Below are 18,154 nucleotides of genomic sequence, written 5' to 3' on the forward strand. Positions count from 1 at the left end.
CTCCCGGCTCCGCCCCGCCCTGGCTCCGCCCCCAGCCGACCCAACCCAGCGCACATGCGCCGCGATCTGACCCGGAAGAGGCTGTCTGCAGAGCCCACGTGTTCCAGGAACATGGCGCAGATGGAGACTCAGGACGTCGCGGAGCCTATGTCTCCGGGAGAGGCGATGAAGAGCGGCGCCCGGCCTGCCGACCGTCATGGCCTGCTGAAGCACAGCCGCGAGTTCTTGGACTTCTTCTGGGACATTGCGAAGCCGCAGCAGGAGACGCGGCTTCAGGCCACGGAGAAGCTCCTGCAGTATCTGCGCACGAGACCAGAGGTGTGGTGGCAGGGCCTGGGGCAGGGGGCTGTGTCCAGGTTCGCGACCACATGCCCCCAGTCCCAATTCCTGGGCCCACGTCTGAGGTGGTGGTGGTGGACCCCAGGAATCGGGACTGGGGGCATGCGGTCGCGAACCTGGATGCCCAGATGAGCGCGGGCCGAGAGTCGGGGGTGGGCTGGTGCAGTGCGATTCTTGCCACTGGTCGACCCGGGAATGCACTTGGTTCCGCAGGGATCCGAGATGAAGTACGCCCTGAAGCGCCTAATCACTGGGCTCGGGGTTGGACGAGAAACCGCCCGGCCCTGCTACAGTCTGGCCCTGGCCCAGGTGAGGTGGTGACTCCTGGAAGGGGCCCAGCCACGCTGGTCAAAACGGTGGGGAGTGAGCAGGGCAGATGTCTCAGCTGCAGGGAAGGAGTCAGTGGTCTGAGGAAGAAGTGCGGTGGCGGGTAGCATCTGAGCTGATGGGAGGAGTTCCCACGTGGAGGTGTATGAGGGAGGCCTGTCCATGGAGAAGCCCCTGCAGGTGGAGTAGGAGGTTGAGCGGTTTTCTTTTTGGATTGACATTTACTGAGGGTAGTAAGCTTTGGAGTGGGTTTCCTTACCTCTGCCAGGTTCAGGGCTCTCTCCCCGGAAAGGGCACTTAGCTAATTATAGGCCACTTCTGAGGAACTTGGACAATCGGGAAGGCAGTAAAGAGCAGTCCTTTAGGATCAGCCTGGGGAGTGCCCAGAGCAGGCTGTGGGCATAGAGTATCTGGGAATCTCAGTTGAGCAATCTAGGAGCCAAAGGAGATACTTTTGCAGTCGGGATAGGCATGGGGCAGGGAGGCAGGGAGGCTCCAGCTCCATTCAAGCAGCATGTTCTATTATTAGCGCTGCTCAGAGGGGATGAGCAGCTTTAGAGGCATCCTTAGGGTGGGAGCAGGGGCCCGAGGCCTCCGAGCAGAAGCTGAAGGGAGAAGTGGGAGGATGTTGAAGTCTGTTGGCCGTGCCACTCCCCTGTGCCCCTCTTTCCCTCCTGCCACAACTGCTGGCAGCTGTTACAGTCTTTCGAAGACATCTCCTTGTGCAGCATCCTGAAACAGATAGAAGAGAAACATGACCTACAGAAAATTAAGAAGGTGAGAGTTAGTGGCCTCAGGGAGGTCAGCAGACCCGGGGTGGGGAAGACTTGGGCCCTTCTCACTGGAATCCTTTTCTAGGCCATGATGAGACCCGCTCTCTTCGCACACCTGTTTGGGGTGCTAGCCCTCTTTCAGTCAGGCAGACTGGTGAAGGTAAGAGCTTTGGGGACACGGGGATGTGGACTGGCTTGGGAATGGTGGGCACAGTGGTATGTCCTCATACCCTCTCCCCCTTTGTGGGTACCAGGACTCAGAGGCCCTGATGAAGGCGGTGAAGCTGCTGCAAGCCCTGGCCCAGTACTACAACCACTTGCAAGAGCAGCCCCAGAAGGCCCTGGTGGACATCCTCTCTGAGGTATGCTCTTAACCGGATGTGGGACCTCAGGTAGCGCTACTCGTTATAGAAACACGGAGACGTTCTCGGGAGTTAACGCATGGAAACACTCTAGGGCAGCACAGAAACGAGTGTGTAACTTGACATTTTTTTAGTAACTGTTGAAATGGTAAAAAGAAATAAGTACAGTTTAGTAACATAGTTAACCTCATATGTCTATGTTTCAGTTATCTAAAATGTAACTGAAAGCATTTTTTCAACATACAATCAGTATAAAACGTTGTAGAAATGTTTTACATTGTTTTTTGTCACATTCAGTCTCCCAAAGCCGGTATGTATTTTACAGTTACAGCCAGTCTCCATTTAGATGAGCATATGCCCAGTGCTCAGTAGCCACATGTGGCCAGTGGCTGCCAGTGCAGGCCTAGAACAGTGCCTGGCATGTGGCAAGTGTACTAACATGTTTGCTGTCAGTGTTTTGCGTAGAGCTGGCCCCTGAAGGGCCCTCACTGCCCCACTTGGGGAATGGAGGTAGGCTAGTACCTGGGACCCTTTACTACTGAGGAAAGGCAGGGACAGCAACAGCTGGGCCCCAGCTTTTTGCATAGCCCTGGCTGCAGAGCCAGGAAGACCCGAATTTGAACCCCAGCTCTCCACTTGGGGACCCTTGTATAAGAAATGGGTTAGTCCTAAAAAACCAAAAAGAGGAGAACTAAAATGGCAGTCCCAGGCCAATTAGCATCACTGGGTGCTTGTTAAAAACCCAGCTTCCTGGGACTTTGGGGATTTAAGGTTTTTAACAAATACCCTTCTCATGATTCTGATGCCTGGCAAGGTAGGTTGTGGCCATCCTACCTCAGACTGGCATTGTGCCAGGGGCCTCACCGGAGCCTGGCAGGTAGAACAGGGGGAGAGACAAGAACTGCTGAGAGAGAGCCACCCTCCCTCAACCTGTCCCCGCCTCAGGTCCCAGAGGCCATGTGGCAGGAGATCCTACCGAAGGTCCTTAAAGTCGACTTGAATTCAGTCCTTGCCTCCCCTGAGCACCTGGCGCTCTTCCTCTTGGCCCATCAGAAGGTGCCCGCGAAGCTTGAGAAGCTGATGGGATCGGTCGACCTCTTCTCAGATGAGAATATCCCCAGGTGTGAGGGAGGTGGGTGGGTGGGCTCCCTGGGGCCAAGGGGCTGCATCTGGTCATCCACAGATTTCTGGTATGGCTCGGGGGTGTCCCTGCTTCCCTGGGTGCCCTGGCCCTTACCTGTTCAGTGGGTGCCCCCTGAGTCCCCTCTGACCTCTTCCAAAGACTGGTGGCTGTGCTGAAGATGGCCGCTGCCTCTGTGAAGAAGGAGCGCAAGCTGCCCGCTGTGGCTCTGGACCTGCTTCGCCTAGCACTTGAGGAGGACAAGTTCCCACGGTTCTGGAAGGAAGTTGTGGAACAAGGGCTACTACAGAAGCAGTTCTGGCCAGCCAGGTGCGTGCGGTGCTTGTCTGCTCTCCACCCCCTTTTCTCTGTTAAGCAGGGACGGGCCGGTAGTCCTGAGAGCCACCCAGGGAAATAGGGCTCTGACCAGGCTCTGTCATGCACCGCCTTAGCTACCTGTGTTTCCGCCTGCTGGGTGCGGCCCTGCCTCTGCTGTCCAAGGAGCAGCTACAGCTGGTGATGCGAGGGGACCTGATCCGACATTACGGGGAACACATGGTCACTGCTAAGGTGGGTGCCGCCCCTGCAGCCCTGCACTGCCAGAAAGGGCCGGGCAACCCAGCTGCCTCCTTCTCGAAGGGGGTAGGCTGCCTCAGGGATCAGCCAACTTCTGGAAAACAAGCTTGCTCTTTGCTCCTGCAACAGGGGGTCTTCCTGCCTCTGCCTCTGCCTGGGATGGGCAAGCAAGCATAGCTGCTGTTGAGAGGGGCCTGGGACCTGGGTGTCTCTTGCCTCTGGGTAAAGTGAGCTACCTGAGCCCTCCACTACTGCTTCCCCGCGAATGGAGTTTTGACAAGGTCAGCCCTTCTGCCCTTGGGCCCCTCAGCAGAGGCATGTCCAGCCAGTGGCATAGCCAGGCCTCCATCCACCCCAGTGTTATGAGAAGGAGTGTCATCCTCATCACTGAAATTGTTCTGAGCACTGTGTACGCCCCACACTGAGCTGAGGGCGAGTCCAGTGGCGGTTAAGAATGTGGAATGGGGGACCAGACCGCTGGGTGCCAGTCCTGGCTCCACCGCTCACTAGCTGTGTGATCTTGTGTAGTTTGCTTCCCTTCCCTGTGCCTGCCTCTCTTTATCTCTGAGACAAGAGGAGCAGTGCTTCCTCAAAAGTCATGGTGAAGATGATACCCAGTTAATACCCACAAGGCACCCAGAGCAGTGCCCAGTGCACAGGATATGCTGCTGGGTTTGTTCCCCTCACCAGCTCCTTGCACCTCTACAAGCAGCTTCGGGGAGATGCATTCCCATTAGAATTCTGGGTGAAGGACAGGTCAGAAAATAGAGAGCTGTGATGAAGAGCGTGGCTGGAGGCCAGGCTGAGCGGCCCCATATCCCATATGCACCCGCTTGGAGCCCTGTGACCCTCAGAGGTTCCTTCTAAGCTTTTTTGTGCCTCATTTTCTTCATCTGTAAAATGACAAAAGAGGCCGACGGCAGAGGGTTTTGTTACAAAGATTAAACAAGCTGCCACACAAAACATGTCGCATGGTGCCCAGCACGTAGTAATAAGCACATAAGAGATTTTAAGCCCCACTGTGATACAGCTAAGAGGTGGCAGAAGTGGGATTTGAACCCGAGTCAGATTGATGGCCCAGTCTGGACTCTGAACCACTGCTCTGCCCTGCCTCAAGCCCAGAAAACAGCTGCCCTGATCCAGTGAGAAGGAGGGGCCTTCTGGGGTTGGAGGTGTGGGGGCTGGAGCGGTCAGATGGGGACAGGCCTGATGCCAGAGAGCAGCATTGGGGCGTAAGACAATTGAGCCTGGCTATGCAGGGGAGCCTGGGCCTTGGTTTACCATGTTGGGTAAGAGGCTGATGGGATTGTACCTGACTCTTGCAGTTCCCGAACCAGTTCAAGTTTGCTCCAGAGATGAACGAGTATGTGGGAACCTTCCTGGAAGGCTGCCGGGATGACCCCGAACGGCAGTTGGCCGTGATGGTGGCCTTCACATCCATCACCAATCAGGGCCTCCCCGTTGTGCCGACCTTCTGGCGGGTTGTGCGATTCCTGAGTGCCCCCGCCCTCAAGGGCTACGTAGCCTGGCTGCGGGACATGTTTCTCCAGCCCGACCTGGACTCCTTGGTGGATTTCAGTACCAGCAACCAGAAGAAAGCCCAGGATGCTTCACTCCACGGGTGAGGGGCCCGGGGTCGGGGTGAGGGGGCCAGGAAGGGGCCCGGGGCTCAGGAGTTGGCTTCCTGGACCTGCCGAGCCCAAACACCGAGACCCTCCCTCCTCCAGTGTCTTGGTTCCATGGAAGGGAAGGGGAAGATCCGAGCCTTAGCTCCCAAAGGAGGCCTCAGTTTCCTCACGTGTGTTCCCCTGCTGGTGATCAGGGGGCAGGGATCTTGGTGTCCTGTCTCCAAAATGGGGCAAAGGAGCACCACTTTTGCCCTCTCTAAATGGCTTCTGCTCTCCAGGCCTGAGCGGGCTGTGTCCCGGCTACGGAAGTGGATCATCCTCCGCCTGGTCAGCATCGTGGACAGCCTGCACATGGAGAAGGAGGAGGCCTTGATCGAGGAGGTGGCCAGGTGTGAGACACGTTCAAACCCCAGCTCCAGTGGGGGGGGGGGGGGGGCAAGGAGCGGTGTGACTTGGTTGCGGCCACACAGCCTCGCATCTGTCTTGGTTCCAAGGGAGGGATGCTGGTCCAGATCTGAGAAATGTCTGCTTCCTCATCACCAGAGTGGCTCCCTTCTCCTCCTCCAGGCCCTCAGTGATGCCTTTCAAGGAGGGGCTGCTAAAAACGGGTGGCACTAACCAAATCAACACAGGTTGCTCTCTCACCCGCCCCAGGTTTTGTTTCTTCCACTCGTTCTTTGAAACAAAGAAGGCCACGTCCCAGATCCCAGAAACTAAGCAGCAGTTCTCCTTCCCTATGGATGGCCGGGCCCGAGAGGTGGTCAGCGGTGCTTTCTTCAGGTAGGCAATGGGCAGCTTGGGAGAGGTCTGCGGGTGGGCGAGCAGGGTGGGAGGTGGCCTGGAGGACACCTGCTCCCTCCAATTCTAAGCTGGGAGAAACTGCAGAGGCCCAGTGAGTTCCAGTGGGTCAGTGTGGGGAGGGAGGGAGGGGGCCATGTTCACCGACCCAGCCCTTGACCCCAACCCCCACCCTCACCCAGCCTGCTGCAGACCCTCAGCACGCAGTTTAGGCAGGAGCCGGAGCAGACCCAGGGCAGGCAGTCCTGGACCTACCAGCTGGTACAGTTTGCAGACATGCTGTTGAACCACAGCCGCAACGCGGCCCCCCTGACACCCTTTACTACGAAGCAGCGCCAGGCCTGGGACCGGTAAGGGGCAGGATTTCCAGGGGATGGGTGGGACACTGGCATCTAACACCGGCATCAGGGGCCTAAGAGCACACCCATCTTGCCCCAGGATGCTGCAGACTCTGAAGGAATTAGAGGCTCGCTCCTCAGAGGCCAAGGCCACTGCTTTTCAGCACCTGCTGCTCCTGGTGGGCATCCACCTCTTCAAGGTATGGTGGCCTGGAAGGGAGGGAGTTACGGACCTGGGATCTGGGCACGACAGGCTTCCTCCTGAGAGGCTTGAGGGCTTTGCCAGAAAAGGCTCTGGGGTGTTGCACCTGGCGGATTTCCTAGTCCAGCTGGTCATGAGTGGAGCTGAGTTAGTGTCAACAACTCTTGACCCTCATGGTTTTTTCTTGACTCTGAACCCTCATTTCTCTGGAGGTTTTCCTCTCTCATCACATGAGGCTCTTATGGGACTGCTTCGGGTCTGAAGTAGTCTGAGCAGATGTGGCTCCCTTCTCGCCCCTGGGCTGTGGATTTTGCTTCCAGGCCTCGGGTACTCCGGGCCCAGCCCGTGGACAAATTGTGTGGGTAAAGGTTGGCCATGATGCCCCTTCTGCTCCTTGGCTTGGTTGGGTCTCAGGGCCCTGGTGACACATTTTGAGCCTACCCCAGATCCTGAGATCTCTGAGCTTGACTTGAACCAAGGGTTTGTCAAATTCCTGGATAAAAAATGGAGCCCAGCCACAGCCAGAGAGCTGGAGACAAAGATGGCCAGGATTCTGGGCTCCTATTTTGGCCTTTATTCTGCCACCCCAGCACAAACATTGAAGCCCCCGCTGCATGACGAGGGGAAAGTCTGCCTTTTCGGTACCACGGATTACATGGGCTGTTTTCAGAGGTCCCCCCAAGGCTGGTCGAGCAAGGTGGGTGGCTGGATTCTGGACTTATCCCCAGCAAAATGGGTTTAAATCACTTTAAATTAGTTAAAAATTAGTGATTTTCATTGTTTCCTCTGTAATAATGTTGAGTCAGGTGTGGGAGAAAAAATCGAGAATTTTGATCCACGAGACTGGGGCCTGCTGGCTTCCTGTGACCCTGACCCAACCGCCCCTCTGCCCCTTGGCATCATGGGGATATTGGGCTCCATGTTCCCTGAGGGATCTCAGAGCCCATGACTGCATGTTAAATGTAAAGTGTCACCACCTCCTGGGCTGGCGTCCCCCGTTCTGGATGGTGAGGGTGACTAGCCAAGGCAGGCTAGAGTGTTCTCGGCCTCTGATGCCAGCCACTCCCCAAGCTCAGCAAAGGCTGGGAGTGGGGCCTGCCTCCTGATTTCTGCCCTACCCACAGTCCCCCGCAGAGAGCTGCGACCTCCTGGGTGACATCCAGACCTGCATCAAGAAGAGCCTGGGGGAGAAGACCCGCCAGACCCGCTCCAAGGCCTCCAGTGGGTCATTATCCCTGGGGTGGGGGAGGCAGGGCACGTCCTGGGCACAATGGGGAGCCAGAATGGGGCCGCAGTGCCCTGCGCAGGCTCAGTCCTCTCCCCTCTTGCAGACCTCCAGGAGCCACCATGGGTAGAGGTGCTGGTGGAGATCCTCTTGGCCCTCCTGGCCCAGCCCAGCCACCTGATTCGCCAGGTGGCCAGGAGTGTGTTTACCCACATCTGTTCCCACCTGACTCCACGTGCCCTGCAGCTAATCCTGGATGTGAGTTGGGGCTTTGGGGAAATGAGCCCCGCATGCTGCTGTCTAAGCAGGGCTGTCGTATCAGCCCACATCCTCGCTGTAATCTGCAGAGTGGGTGGGGGCCTCACTCAAACTCGGCTGCCATGCGAGCCTGATCCAGGGCGTGCTGAGTGGTCGTCAGGTCTATCGCGGGGGTGCTGGCACCGAGCACTGGAGGATGTGGCCTGCCCTCTTGGGCTCCGTTTTCCTCCCTTGGCCTTTTGGCCAAGACTGGACAAGGCATGGTCAGAGAAGGGCAGTCAACAGGGCCCAGTGGTCTGAGGAGGGTAAAGGGTCAGCTGTCTGGGACTGTCCTGCAGGTGCTAAACCCAGAGCAGAGCCAGGACGAGGACGACAACGTAGTGGTCATGGACGATTCCGAAAAGCAGCTGGAGGATGAGGAGGTACTTGCCAGCAGGGGGCAGGGCAGGGCGGGCAGTCACGTGGTGAGCGACGGGGAGGTGTGACACGGCCCCCCCGCAGGACAAGAGTTCGGACAGCGAGGACAACAAGAACTCCGCAAGTGAGGAGGAGAGTGACGAGGAGGAAAGCGACGAGGAGGACCGGGACGGGGACGTGGACCCTTGCTTCCGGGAGCAGCTGATGGCAGTGCTGCAGGCAGGGAAGGCGCTGGTGAGCGGAAGCGGGGAGGGCTCCTGCACCTATCTGTCTGTCTGCCTGTGCCTGCGCGAGGCCAGGCTGCTCACTGGCACCCGTCCCACAGGGTGGAGAGGACGACGACGACGACGACGAGGAGCTGGGGGATGAGGCCATGATGGCGCTGGACCAGAACCTCGCCAGCCTCTTTGCTGAGCAGAAGTTGCGCATCCAGGCCCGGAGGGACGAGAAGAACAAGCTGCAGAAGGAGAAGGCGCTCCGGAGGGACTTCCAGATCAGGGTGAGCCCGAGGCCCGGTCCAGCCTCCCCGCCTCTGCACGCGCCCCTACGCCTGGCTGAGCCCACCCGTCCCGGCCACAGGTCCTGGACCTGATCGAGGTGCTGGTGACCAAGCAGCCCGCGAACCCGCTGGTCCTGGAGCTGCTCGAGCCGCTGCTGAACATCATCCGGCGCAGCATGCGCACGAGCAGCACCAAGCAGGAGCAGGACCTGCTTCACAAGACGGCGCGCATCTTCACGTGAGCGCGGGGCGGGGCCAGCCCCCCCCCCCCCCCAGCGGCCCACTTGGCTCTCCCCGCTCACTGCTCGGCCTCGGGGGCACAGTCACTCACTAGCACAGTCCTCGATTCTGCCATCTTTTCTCCAACACTTAGTGCACCAGCTCTGTGCCGGTCCCCAGTCCCATCCATGGCCTCAGGGTCACTGCGGTTGGGAACCCAGACTGGTCGTCTGGCAGTGCTGTCCTGGGGCTGTGGCTGGGAGTAGGTAGAAGTTAGTGGGAGCACAAAGTGGTGGGGGCACTAACGCGTCTGGAGGAGCCAAGGAAGACCCCTGGGAAGGTGAAGACAGTGCTGGGAGCTGTAGAGTACACCCGGCCTGTAGGCTGCAGGCAGGGCAGAAAAGGTCCAAAGGGGAGCTGGTCAGATGGAGCTGGAACGTAAGAGTCCTCAGAGCGTGGCAGGGGGCGTGCTTTGCCTTTTAGGAAATGGGCGGCAGTGTGGGCTGCACTAGAGCAGAGAGCCCAGCAAGAGGGATGATGCAGATGGCAAATACAGACCTGCTTTCCGGAGTACTGAGATGCTGGAGAAGTTGAAAGACTAGGAAGTTGAGATCCCAAGTGCACAGCGTAGAGGGGGTGGGGAGAGAATGACAGACAGTGCACCCCCAACTCATCTCCCATGCAAGCCCCACGCTGCCCCTTCTCAGCTAGCTCTCCCCACCACCTGCCTGGGCATTGTTGGGCTTGTTGAGTGTCCTGCCTCAGCCCTACTCTGTTTCCAGCCCTGCAGGGCCACATAGGATTCTGAGCACACAGACCCTCGTCTTGCTTTACAAAGGTCTCAGAAGCCACTGTCCCACAAGAGACGGGTAGATAAGAGACATGACCCAGGTCGGGTGTTCGGCCAATGGTGTAGCCTCAGCCTAGGAAGCCGGTTTCCCCTTTGGCTTGTCCTCAGAGCAAATCTGCAAATGGCCCTGGGCCTCCCTCTGCGGCCTTAGTCAAATCCCTTTTCTTCTCTAGGTGTATGTTTCCCCATGAAATGGGACTTGGGACCCTTACTCGTGGGGTTGGTTCTGCTTGGCAGGGAGCAGGAGTGGAAAGAGAATGTTGTAACAGGCTCTACCCCTTACTGCCCAACAGGCATCACCTGTGCCGCTCCCGGCATTACTGCCGTGACGTGGGCAACTGTGTGGAGACCCTGTATACCCAGGTGGAGCGACTGGTGCAGCAGGCTGGCCGCCAGGCCGACTCCTCCATCTCCCTCTACTATTTCAACGCTTCTCTCTACCTGCTCCGGGTCTTGAAGGGGAACACTTCTGAAAGGTCCATCTGCAAGACCCCGAAGAAGGAGAAGGCAGGCACTGACACCAGCACCAAGGCCAAGGTCCCCAAGGTGAGCAGGCCCTTGCCCAAGAAGGCTCAACCTAGAAAGTCCAGTGCTGATAGATAGGAGCAAGTCCCAGGCAGCAGGCTGGGACCATCCGCCCATTTCACAGATGGGGAGTTGAGGCCATGACTTCCCAAGGTCCCAGCTTTCAGCCTTCTGAAGGCAACCAGAGAGTCTTCTCCCTGGTATCACACCAACTTTCTCTCAGGTGGCCCAGGCTACCAGCTGCTTGGATTTAAGCCTCGTGACCCCAATCTACTCATCAGCACTGATATCCTTCCTGACCAAGCGCAACAGCCCGCTCACCGTTCCCATGTTCCTCAGCCTCTTCTCCCGGCACCCGGTGAGTGTAGAGGCTGGCCCACCTCAGGGCCCCTGCTCAGCCCAGTCCCCCATCTCATAGCCCTGTCTTTCCCTCCCTAGATGCTCTGTAAGAGCCTGCTCCCCACTGTGGTCCAGCATGTGACAGGCCAAACGCGGCCCCGCCACCAGGTAAGCGCCTTCCCAGATCTGAATTACTCACTTGACTCATTTGTGAATGAATATTTGTGAGGCCTAGGAGTGCTGCCCCTGTGAGGGTGAGGGTGGGATGAGCCCACCCCACCCCTCCTTCTCTGACCTCCCTGCCCCTCCCCCACTGTAAGCACAGAGTAGCTGTGGGGGTGGGGGCAGCGCTGTCCCCACTGCTGCCACATCCCATGTGGCCTAAGCCGTTTGGCTCCTTAGCGCTCACACTTGGACCTGCACAGAAGAAGCCCCTGGCTGTCTGCTCAGGTGCTGGGCTGACAGGCAGGCTCGGGGTGAGGTGTGGGGGGCTGGAAGGGGGACAAGGAAGCTAGAGGAAGATGGTACTGAGCAGTAAGAAGGTCAGGAACTGTCCATCCCGGTTGCCGTCTCTTACTGAGCTGGGAGCCCTTGCTTCCCCCGCACCTACTTGAGAATTGGGCACAGGAGCAGCTGATGACTGAGCCCAGAGCTGCTGTTGTGACAGCCTATGCAGGTTGGACCCAGAGCAGCAGGCAGTCCCTTACACACAGCCTAGAGTTGTTGTGGCCTTAGCGTGCCCAGCAGACTCCCGAGCTCATGGGGTCCCCTGTGGGTACCTGAGCCTTGGCCCAGCATGCCGAGGCTCCTGGTGATACCATTCCCCCACCCCAGGCGCAGGCCTGCCTGCTGCTCCAGAAGGCCCTGCCCATTCGGGAGCTGAGACTGTGCTTTGAGGACCCTGAGTGGGAGCAGCTGATTGGCCAGATCCTGACAAAGGTCACTGAGGTAATGCCACAGCTCCTCCCACACCCCCATCAGGGGCGCTTCTCTGGGACCCAAGGAGCAAGGGTTCCTGGGATCCTATGCCTCAGGGTGGGTTTGTGGCTGCCCCAGGAGACGTTTCTTCCCTTGGGGCTTTAGTCTCTGGTGTGGGAAATGGTTTGGGGGCCGCTTTCTCCGTAGAACCTGCGGGCGCTGGGTGAGACGCAGACCAAGTCAGAGAACCTGAAGGAGCGGTCCTCCTTGGAGCTGCTCAACACTCTTTTCCGGATCATTAATCATGAGGTGAGCCCTTGGGCTCAGGAGGGAGGTCAGCAGGCAGGCGGAAGGTTCTGGATGCCAGGGGAGGAATCAGGGCTGTTTTTATGGTGGTTTGAGAGCCGTGGACACAGGTGATTGACTTGGGAGAGGAGAGTGCCATACCTGTGCCTGGCCAGGGTCAGTCAGGGTGAGAGGGTGTGCTGTTGTCATGTTCCAGTAGGAAAGCTGAGAAGAGGCTGGGAGGGCGGGGGACCATGGGAGGAAGTGAAGGAGATTCCTGGTGGGCAGCTAGTAAGAAGGAGAGAGGTTTCCAGGCCTGCAGAGAGGAGGCAGGGGGCCCTCAGAGTGGGGGCCAGAAGGCAGCTGTGGATGAACGTCTGGTTGCCTCAGGCTGGCCCAGAGGGAAAAGTCTGGGAGGCCTCAGCATAGACACTGGTCAAAGCCCACGTGCAGAGCGAGCTTGCTGAGAGGGTATTAGAGGGAGGAGACAGCCTGGGCTCGGGCCTGATAGAACAGCAGGCAGAGAAGCGATGCTGCGTGGTAGTACAAAGCCAGAAAGAAGGGTGTTCTGGAAGCCAGTGGATTTCAAAAACAACCCATTCAGTATGTGGCAGGGAGGACGGGATGGGAAGAAAGGCTTTGGCTACCCTGAGGTCACTGCATGGTCTCCTCAGAGGTGGGTGGGCCAGAGCCACCAAGGGGGGGATTGAGTAGGAGGTGAGGAAGAGGAGATCGGGCCTTCTGTCTGTGGGAAGAGGGAACGAACGTGGCACCTGGGGCTCTGTTTTTCCTCCCAAGGCAAGATAAACTGGTGCTTTACAGGCGGAAGGAGTGGCTGGGGGTCCAGAAGGGGGCATGGGGTTACTGGAGAGGTACTTACTGGGCAAGGGTGGGAGGACTGGGGACCAAATACTGGGAAGAGGCCCTGCTTCCCCTCCCCACTGCAGCCACTGCTTTCCCACCCCTGCAGAAGCTCACCGTGGACCTGAGCGGTGTCCGGGGCGTGCTGCAGAGCCAACAGCAGAAGCTGCAGCAGAGGGTGCAGCAGGGGGAGCACTCGACCGGCTCCTGCCGCCTCTATGACCTCTACTGGCAGGCCATGAGGATCCTCGGAGTCCAGTAGGTTTGGGGAGGGCCTCACGCTGCCCACGTTCTGATGTGTGTGCCCCAGTGTGGGAGCTTTGGGCAGCTTGGGTCCCATGGGACCACAGACGTGAAGGCCACTCCTGCCCTTGCTGGACACTTCCTTATTTTGCTCACTTCCTCCCAGGCGCCCCAAGTTGGAGAAGAAGGATTCCAAGGAAGGCCCCACGCAGAGCCCCGTTAGCAATAAGCGCAAGAAAAAGGGATTCTTGCCAGAGACCAAGAAGCGCAAGAAACGCAAGTCGGAGGGCACCACGCAAAAGGAGGATGCCACGCCTGCAGCCACCAGTGGGGACCAGCCCCCCAGCACAGGCAAGAGGAAGAGGAAAAGGAGGAAGGCTAAGGTTGCAGCGGAAGCCCAGGTCAATGGGATACCTGAGGCCAAAAGTCCTGCAGCCCAGAGTCCAGCCCCAAAGCCCCCCACCACTAGCCCCAGCACCCCTGCCAAGACCCCAAAGCGACACAAGAAAAACCGGAAGCTGTCCCAGGTGAATGGAGCCACTCCCGTGTCCCCCACGGAGCCTGCTGTTGAAAAGCAGCATCAGGAGGAGCTGCCCACAAAGGAGGTCTCAGGCAAGTCGCCACAGCCGGCGCTGCAGTCGGCGCTGCCGCGGAAAAAGGCAAGATTGTCCCTGGGCAGCAGGAGCCCCAGCCTCTTCCAGAGCGGGGCCAAGAAAAAGAAAGCACAGCTGAGGAAGGGGAGCAAACCCTGAGCTCAGGCTGTGCCCCTCAGCCCGTCCCCGCCAGCCCCAGAGACTCCTGGTTTTTCACCATGATTTTAATAAACAAGCCACTGTGTGAGGTGCTGACTTCTGGCACTGGGGGGAGAGGGTCTGTCACCAGCCTGCCGGGACGTCCTGCTGCAGCAAGCGCAAGCCGAGTCCTTTTCCACATGGTCCCAGGGAGGTGCAGAGACCCCGGCCCTGGGCGGGCCTGTTTCTTAGCCCAGAACACACTTGACCTGTACAGGGCTGGGCACTTGGCTCCCAGCAGTGTGCGCCAGGTCCAGGGCTCGCGTTCAGTGAGTCAGCGCAGGTAGATGCCACCAGTGCAGTGCTGCCACCACCCTGCCTGAGCACAGGTGTGACCACTCCTTGTACCCCCCACCCCTGGGCTGCTGTCCTGTGGGAGGCACCAGGGCATGATTTAAATAGGTTTATTTCTTCATTTACAAGAGGAATATATTTGGCTTCTCTCTTAAGACTCTTGAGATTCACAATCAGCAGCTCTAAAAAATAAAGGAGCAGTTTGGCTTCCGGAAGGAAGAGGAGGCAACACTTGGACCTGGTTCTTGTACAACAAGAAAACATTGTTGGGGCCCCAGTTGGGGTTGAGGGTAGAGGCCAAGCTGGTCTTTGGGGGATCCCACCCCCTGCTTAGGCCCCCCCAGGGTGCCCCAGAGCTTGGTGGGGAGTGGGTATTCCACTAGCTTACACACCACTAAAGCCACACCAGCCAGTAACTACAGGGCAAAGGGCATTGTCTAAGCTGGCTCTTAGGGGCTCCTACTGGCCACAAGTGGCCCCCAGACCATAACCACCTTGATTCCAGCAAGTGTGCAGGGAGGGAGTGTGGAGCAGAGGGTATGAGAAGCTCCACGCTGGGGGCCAGGGGCCTGGTGTGGAGCTGGCAGCTACACCCTGCGTGGCTATGAGGATGGGTTGGTGTATGCAGACGGGACTACAGGGGTGGTCAGAGGCCGAGGGCAGCAGTGGGCTATGTGGAAATAAATGCGTGTGAGCAACAGCTGCTGCCGCCTTTTGGGTACAGGTGGCTCTGGGGTGTTGGTCTCTGGGCCTCGGCCTCCCCCAGGTTGTTCCCTGGGTCAGGAAGCTTAGTGGGTGGCTGCTGCCGCTGGCAGCCAGAGCCCTGGCTACTGCCCCGTGGATTCTGGGAATAGTCCTCTGGGCCCTGCCCCTGGAGAGGACCCAGCCTGGTATAGGAGTCCTTCTGGCTTTGGGGGGGGCGGGAGGGGTCCAGGACGAGATGAACAGCAGAGGGTCTCCAGGGGCTGCTCCCCAAATATCTCAGACCTGGGGGCACGGATGGTGTGTAGCAGTCACCAGGGCCTTCACCCCTGGTGATGCCAGCTCCCTGTTGGGATGGTCCCCACCTGAGAGATCTTCAGGCTGAGAGCCAGCCCAAGGCAGTAGAGACAAGTACCCTCCAGAGTGACCCGCCAGGTTGGGAAGTGCCCAGTGACAGGTGCCCGGCTGCCAGGATGAGTCTAATGTCACCGAGGTCAGAGGCCCAGCTGAAAGGCTGTGGTCCCCACACTCCAGGCCCTTCAGAGCCTGAACTGCCACCCTGAGGCCTGGGCTTCCTCCTCTCTGTGCCATCCAGGAGCTGTCTGGTCTTCAAAGCTACAGATAGTGCCTTGTCCAGCAAGCTGCGTGGGACAGTCCAGCCTCCTGGCCCCACGGTCTGAAGAAGGCAGGGAATTGCCCAGGATCATATATGCTGGTGACAGGCCAGGCTCTCTCCACACACCCAATGGGGGCTGTCTTCTCCCTGGCCCCCAGGGGCCTTGCAGCCCAAACCCAGGGTTGGGGGTCTGTCCAACCACATGGCCCCAGCACACACAGCCTTCCAGGTTAGTTGAGGACATGGCCTCCTCTTGGAGCCATGGCCACTCAGCAGTCCCAGACCAGAGCGGGTGGGCGCCCAGCCGAAGGTCACACGGGAAGCTGGACAGCACAGCAGGGCCAAGGTGCTGTAGGACACCCAGATTAGGTGGGACTGGATTTTCTTCGTAGTCCCCGAGGCACCTAGAGAGAGTGTCATTAGAGGTGAGAGGTTTCGGGAGGGGCCATCCTCCAGCTTCCCTCCATTTTCCTTGCTGTTTGGAGAAACTCCTTGCTCTGGGCTCTGGGGGTATGAAAGGGCTGTGAGTCTCCTGGTGTCAGGGCTTGGGGGTAGTGACCTTGGGTCTTGCAATGCTGGGAAGTGCAGCCCCCAGAGACCAGGCTCAGAGGAAGGTCAAAGTAGGAGTCAGGCCCTGGCACCTCTAGGAAGATTAGGGATGACCGAATCCAGGACAGAGCAGGGAGTCCTGGCCAGTGCAGCCCTGACCTCTGCCCCCAGCCCTTCTGAGGAAGGAAGAGGGTGGGCTGATTTACTGGAAGGGGGAGACTGCCCCCCTTCCTACGGATCCTCCAGTCCATTTGGGCAACATTTCAGGAAGAGCAAAGTGCTCCCATGAGGGCTCCCTCTCCCCTAAGCTCCGCGCTTCCCTGCCCACAAGGAGCCTACCCTCAGGCCCCCAGTCTGCACTCACCTCCTCAGACCTTCACGGATGCAGGTGGCATCACCAGTTCGTTCACCCTGGGGGAGAGACGGGTGGGGGTCGAGGTGGCCGGTCAGCGGGGGCCGGGCCCAGGCACTGCTCTGGCACATCGCATCACGGGGGCCAGCTGCCCGGAGGTGCTGGGCAGGGACCTCGTCAGCCCCAGGGGGAGGTGGGAGAGCCCAGGGGTGGGGAGAGGAGAGAGAAAGAAGAGTAAAGAGGAGAGGAGAAAGAAGTCAGAAAATGAGAGGAAAAGGAAGGAGAGAGGTCCCAGCTCTGCAAACCGTTCACTCCAGAGAAAAACCCGTCGAGAACCAGAGAACAGCCTGGTTCACCATGGGCTCCCACAGCTCCCAGGCCCATGGTGCGTGTGGGATGGAGGCTTGTGCATTGGAGGCACCGTCACAGGGACAGGAAGGTTTAGGGGCTGGGCCAGAACCCTGGGGCACCAGACGACCCACCCGAATCCCCTTCCCACGACCCCAGGCAGGGCTGTGGCAACAGACGCAACAGGCCCACCCTACCCCCACTCACTGCTGCTCGGCCTTGGCACGGTCACTGAGGAAGAAGAGAGCAGTGGCCAGGAAGAACATGCCCCCCAGGACGACGACGAAGGGGCAGAGCATGAGAGCGTAGCCCAGACTCAGGAACTCCCAGAGCGGGGAGTCCTTGGTGCTCTGGCGGATCAGGTCAGAGATCTGCGAGGAGGGGGGACACGTCAGGGTAGGCCCACCTCCCGAAGCCCGTCACCCACCACTGCCCGTGGGCCCGAGGACTCACGTAGCCGATGAGGTAGGGGCTGCCGGCATCCCCCAGCAGGTGAGAGGTGAAGCTCTGAAGGGCCACGGCGGTGGCCCGTCTCGTGGGGATGACCACATACTGTGGAAGAGGTGGCAGGTCAGAGGCCAGCGGAGCCAGGCCCACCCACCTGGCCTCATTCCTGGAGTCAGGACACTTCTGAAGACCCCGCACCCCCAGACAGCTTCTGCTCTGGTATCTTAACACCTCACTCCCCTGGGCCCTTCCCTCCTCCCAGCCCCTCTCCTGCATCCAGCAAGGCTCTCTGCTCATCTCCAGCTCAGGAGACCAGGCTGCTTGAGGTTCTGCACTGGACTGTTAGTAGGGAGCCAAGCGCAGCGGTCATGGGACACTGAGGCCCAGAGAGACACAAATCACACATGGAGTCAGGCAGCACTGGGCCCAGAACCCTGAACGCAGCCTCCTGCTCTCACCTCCCCACAAGCTAAGGGCCCATCTCGGTTCTCCCTCCGTGAGGACCTGGAAAGGTCTAAGTTGGATTGCAGAGTAGGTGGGGAGCAGGACCCTGCCTGGAAGAGCTTCCACTTCTACCCATGGGTACCCACAGCACCACTGCCAGGCGCTGCTGTGCCCCAGGAGCCCCCGTGAGACCAAGCAGCCCTAACCACAGGGCCTATAGCTCCAAAGCTGGGGGGGCCAAGGTCAGCAGAGCAGCCCTGGGGCAGGCGGCAGCCAGCTCAGTGGGGGCCCCCCCGGGAAGCCTCCTGCCCCCAAGCTCCAGCTGCCTCATCTAGTCAGAATGCCAGCCTTTGGACAGTCTGAGAGCAGCCAGTGCCCACTGGGCTCTCAATTACAGGGGGTGGGGGAGAGACCTGGATCTGATGGAATTGTGTGACCCCATTTCCAACAATAATTAGTCACATGGCTGTGACACTTAATAAAATGGGACATGATTTCCCATTTTGGGA

General features: G+C 58.9%; 2 protein-coding genes across 3 annotated transcripts in view; one reads left to right on the top strand and one right to left on the bottom strand.

Annotated features, from left to right (window-relative positions):
- The first annotated feature begins 54 nt into the window (after positions 1-54).
- MYBBP1A (MYB binding protein 1a) lies at positions 55-13,942 on the top strand. Its single transcript, XM_019743819.3, has 26 exons — positions 55-318; positions 553-648; positions 1,360-1,443; positions 1,525-1,599; positions 1,694-1,801; positions 2,747-2,922; positions 3,084-3,251; positions 3,374-3,491; positions 4,823-5,118; positions 5,404-5,514; positions 5,780-5,905; positions 6,106-6,273; positions 6,362-6,461; positions 7,588-7,684; positions 7,795-7,946; positions 8,285-8,368; positions 8,448-8,597; positions 8,689-8,862; positions 8,943-9,100; positions 10,225-10,477; positions 10,680-10,814; positions 10,895-10,963; positions 11,630-11,743; positions 11,921-12,022; positions 12,969-13,117; positions 13,269-13,942. The coding sequence occupies exons 1-26, from the start codon at positions 55-57 to the stop codon at positions 13,852-13,854; spliced, it is 4,113 nt and encodes a 1,370-aa protein (XP_019599378.3). The 3' UTR covers positions 13,855-13,942.
- Positions 13,943-14,281: 339 nt separating this feature from the next.
- The window catches only part of SPNS2 (SPNS lysolipid transporter 2, sphingosine-1-phosphate), a 35,426-nt gene continuing 31,553 nt past the window's right edge, over positions 14,282-18,154 (bottom strand). The window contains exons 10-13 of one of the 2 annotated variants that reach the window (XM_074320408.2): positions 17,208-17,306; positions 16,961-17,125; positions 16,419-16,609; positions 14,282-15,909 (exon numbers count right to left, since the gene is read on the bottom strand). In XM_074320408.2, the coding sequence (XP_074176509.2) occupies positions 15,429-15,909; positions 16,419-16,609; positions 16,961-17,125; positions 17,208-17,306 (936 nt within the window). In that variant the 3' untranslated portion in view covers positions 14,282-15,428. The remainder of the gene's footprint in view (positions 15,910-16,418; positions 16,610-16,960; positions 17,126-17,207; positions 17,307-18,154) is intronic. The other variant, XM_019743823.3, reaches the window with a different exon arrangement.

The sequence above is a fragment of the Rhinolophus sinicus genome, chromosome 12, assembly GCF_057876585.1.
Source record: "Rhinolophus sinicus isolate RSI-liver-muscle chromosome 12, RSI-T2T, whole genome shotgun sequence".
Lineage (NCBI taxonomy): Eukaryota > Metazoa > Chordata > Mammalia > Chiroptera > Rhinolophidae > Rhinolophus > Rhinolophus sinicus.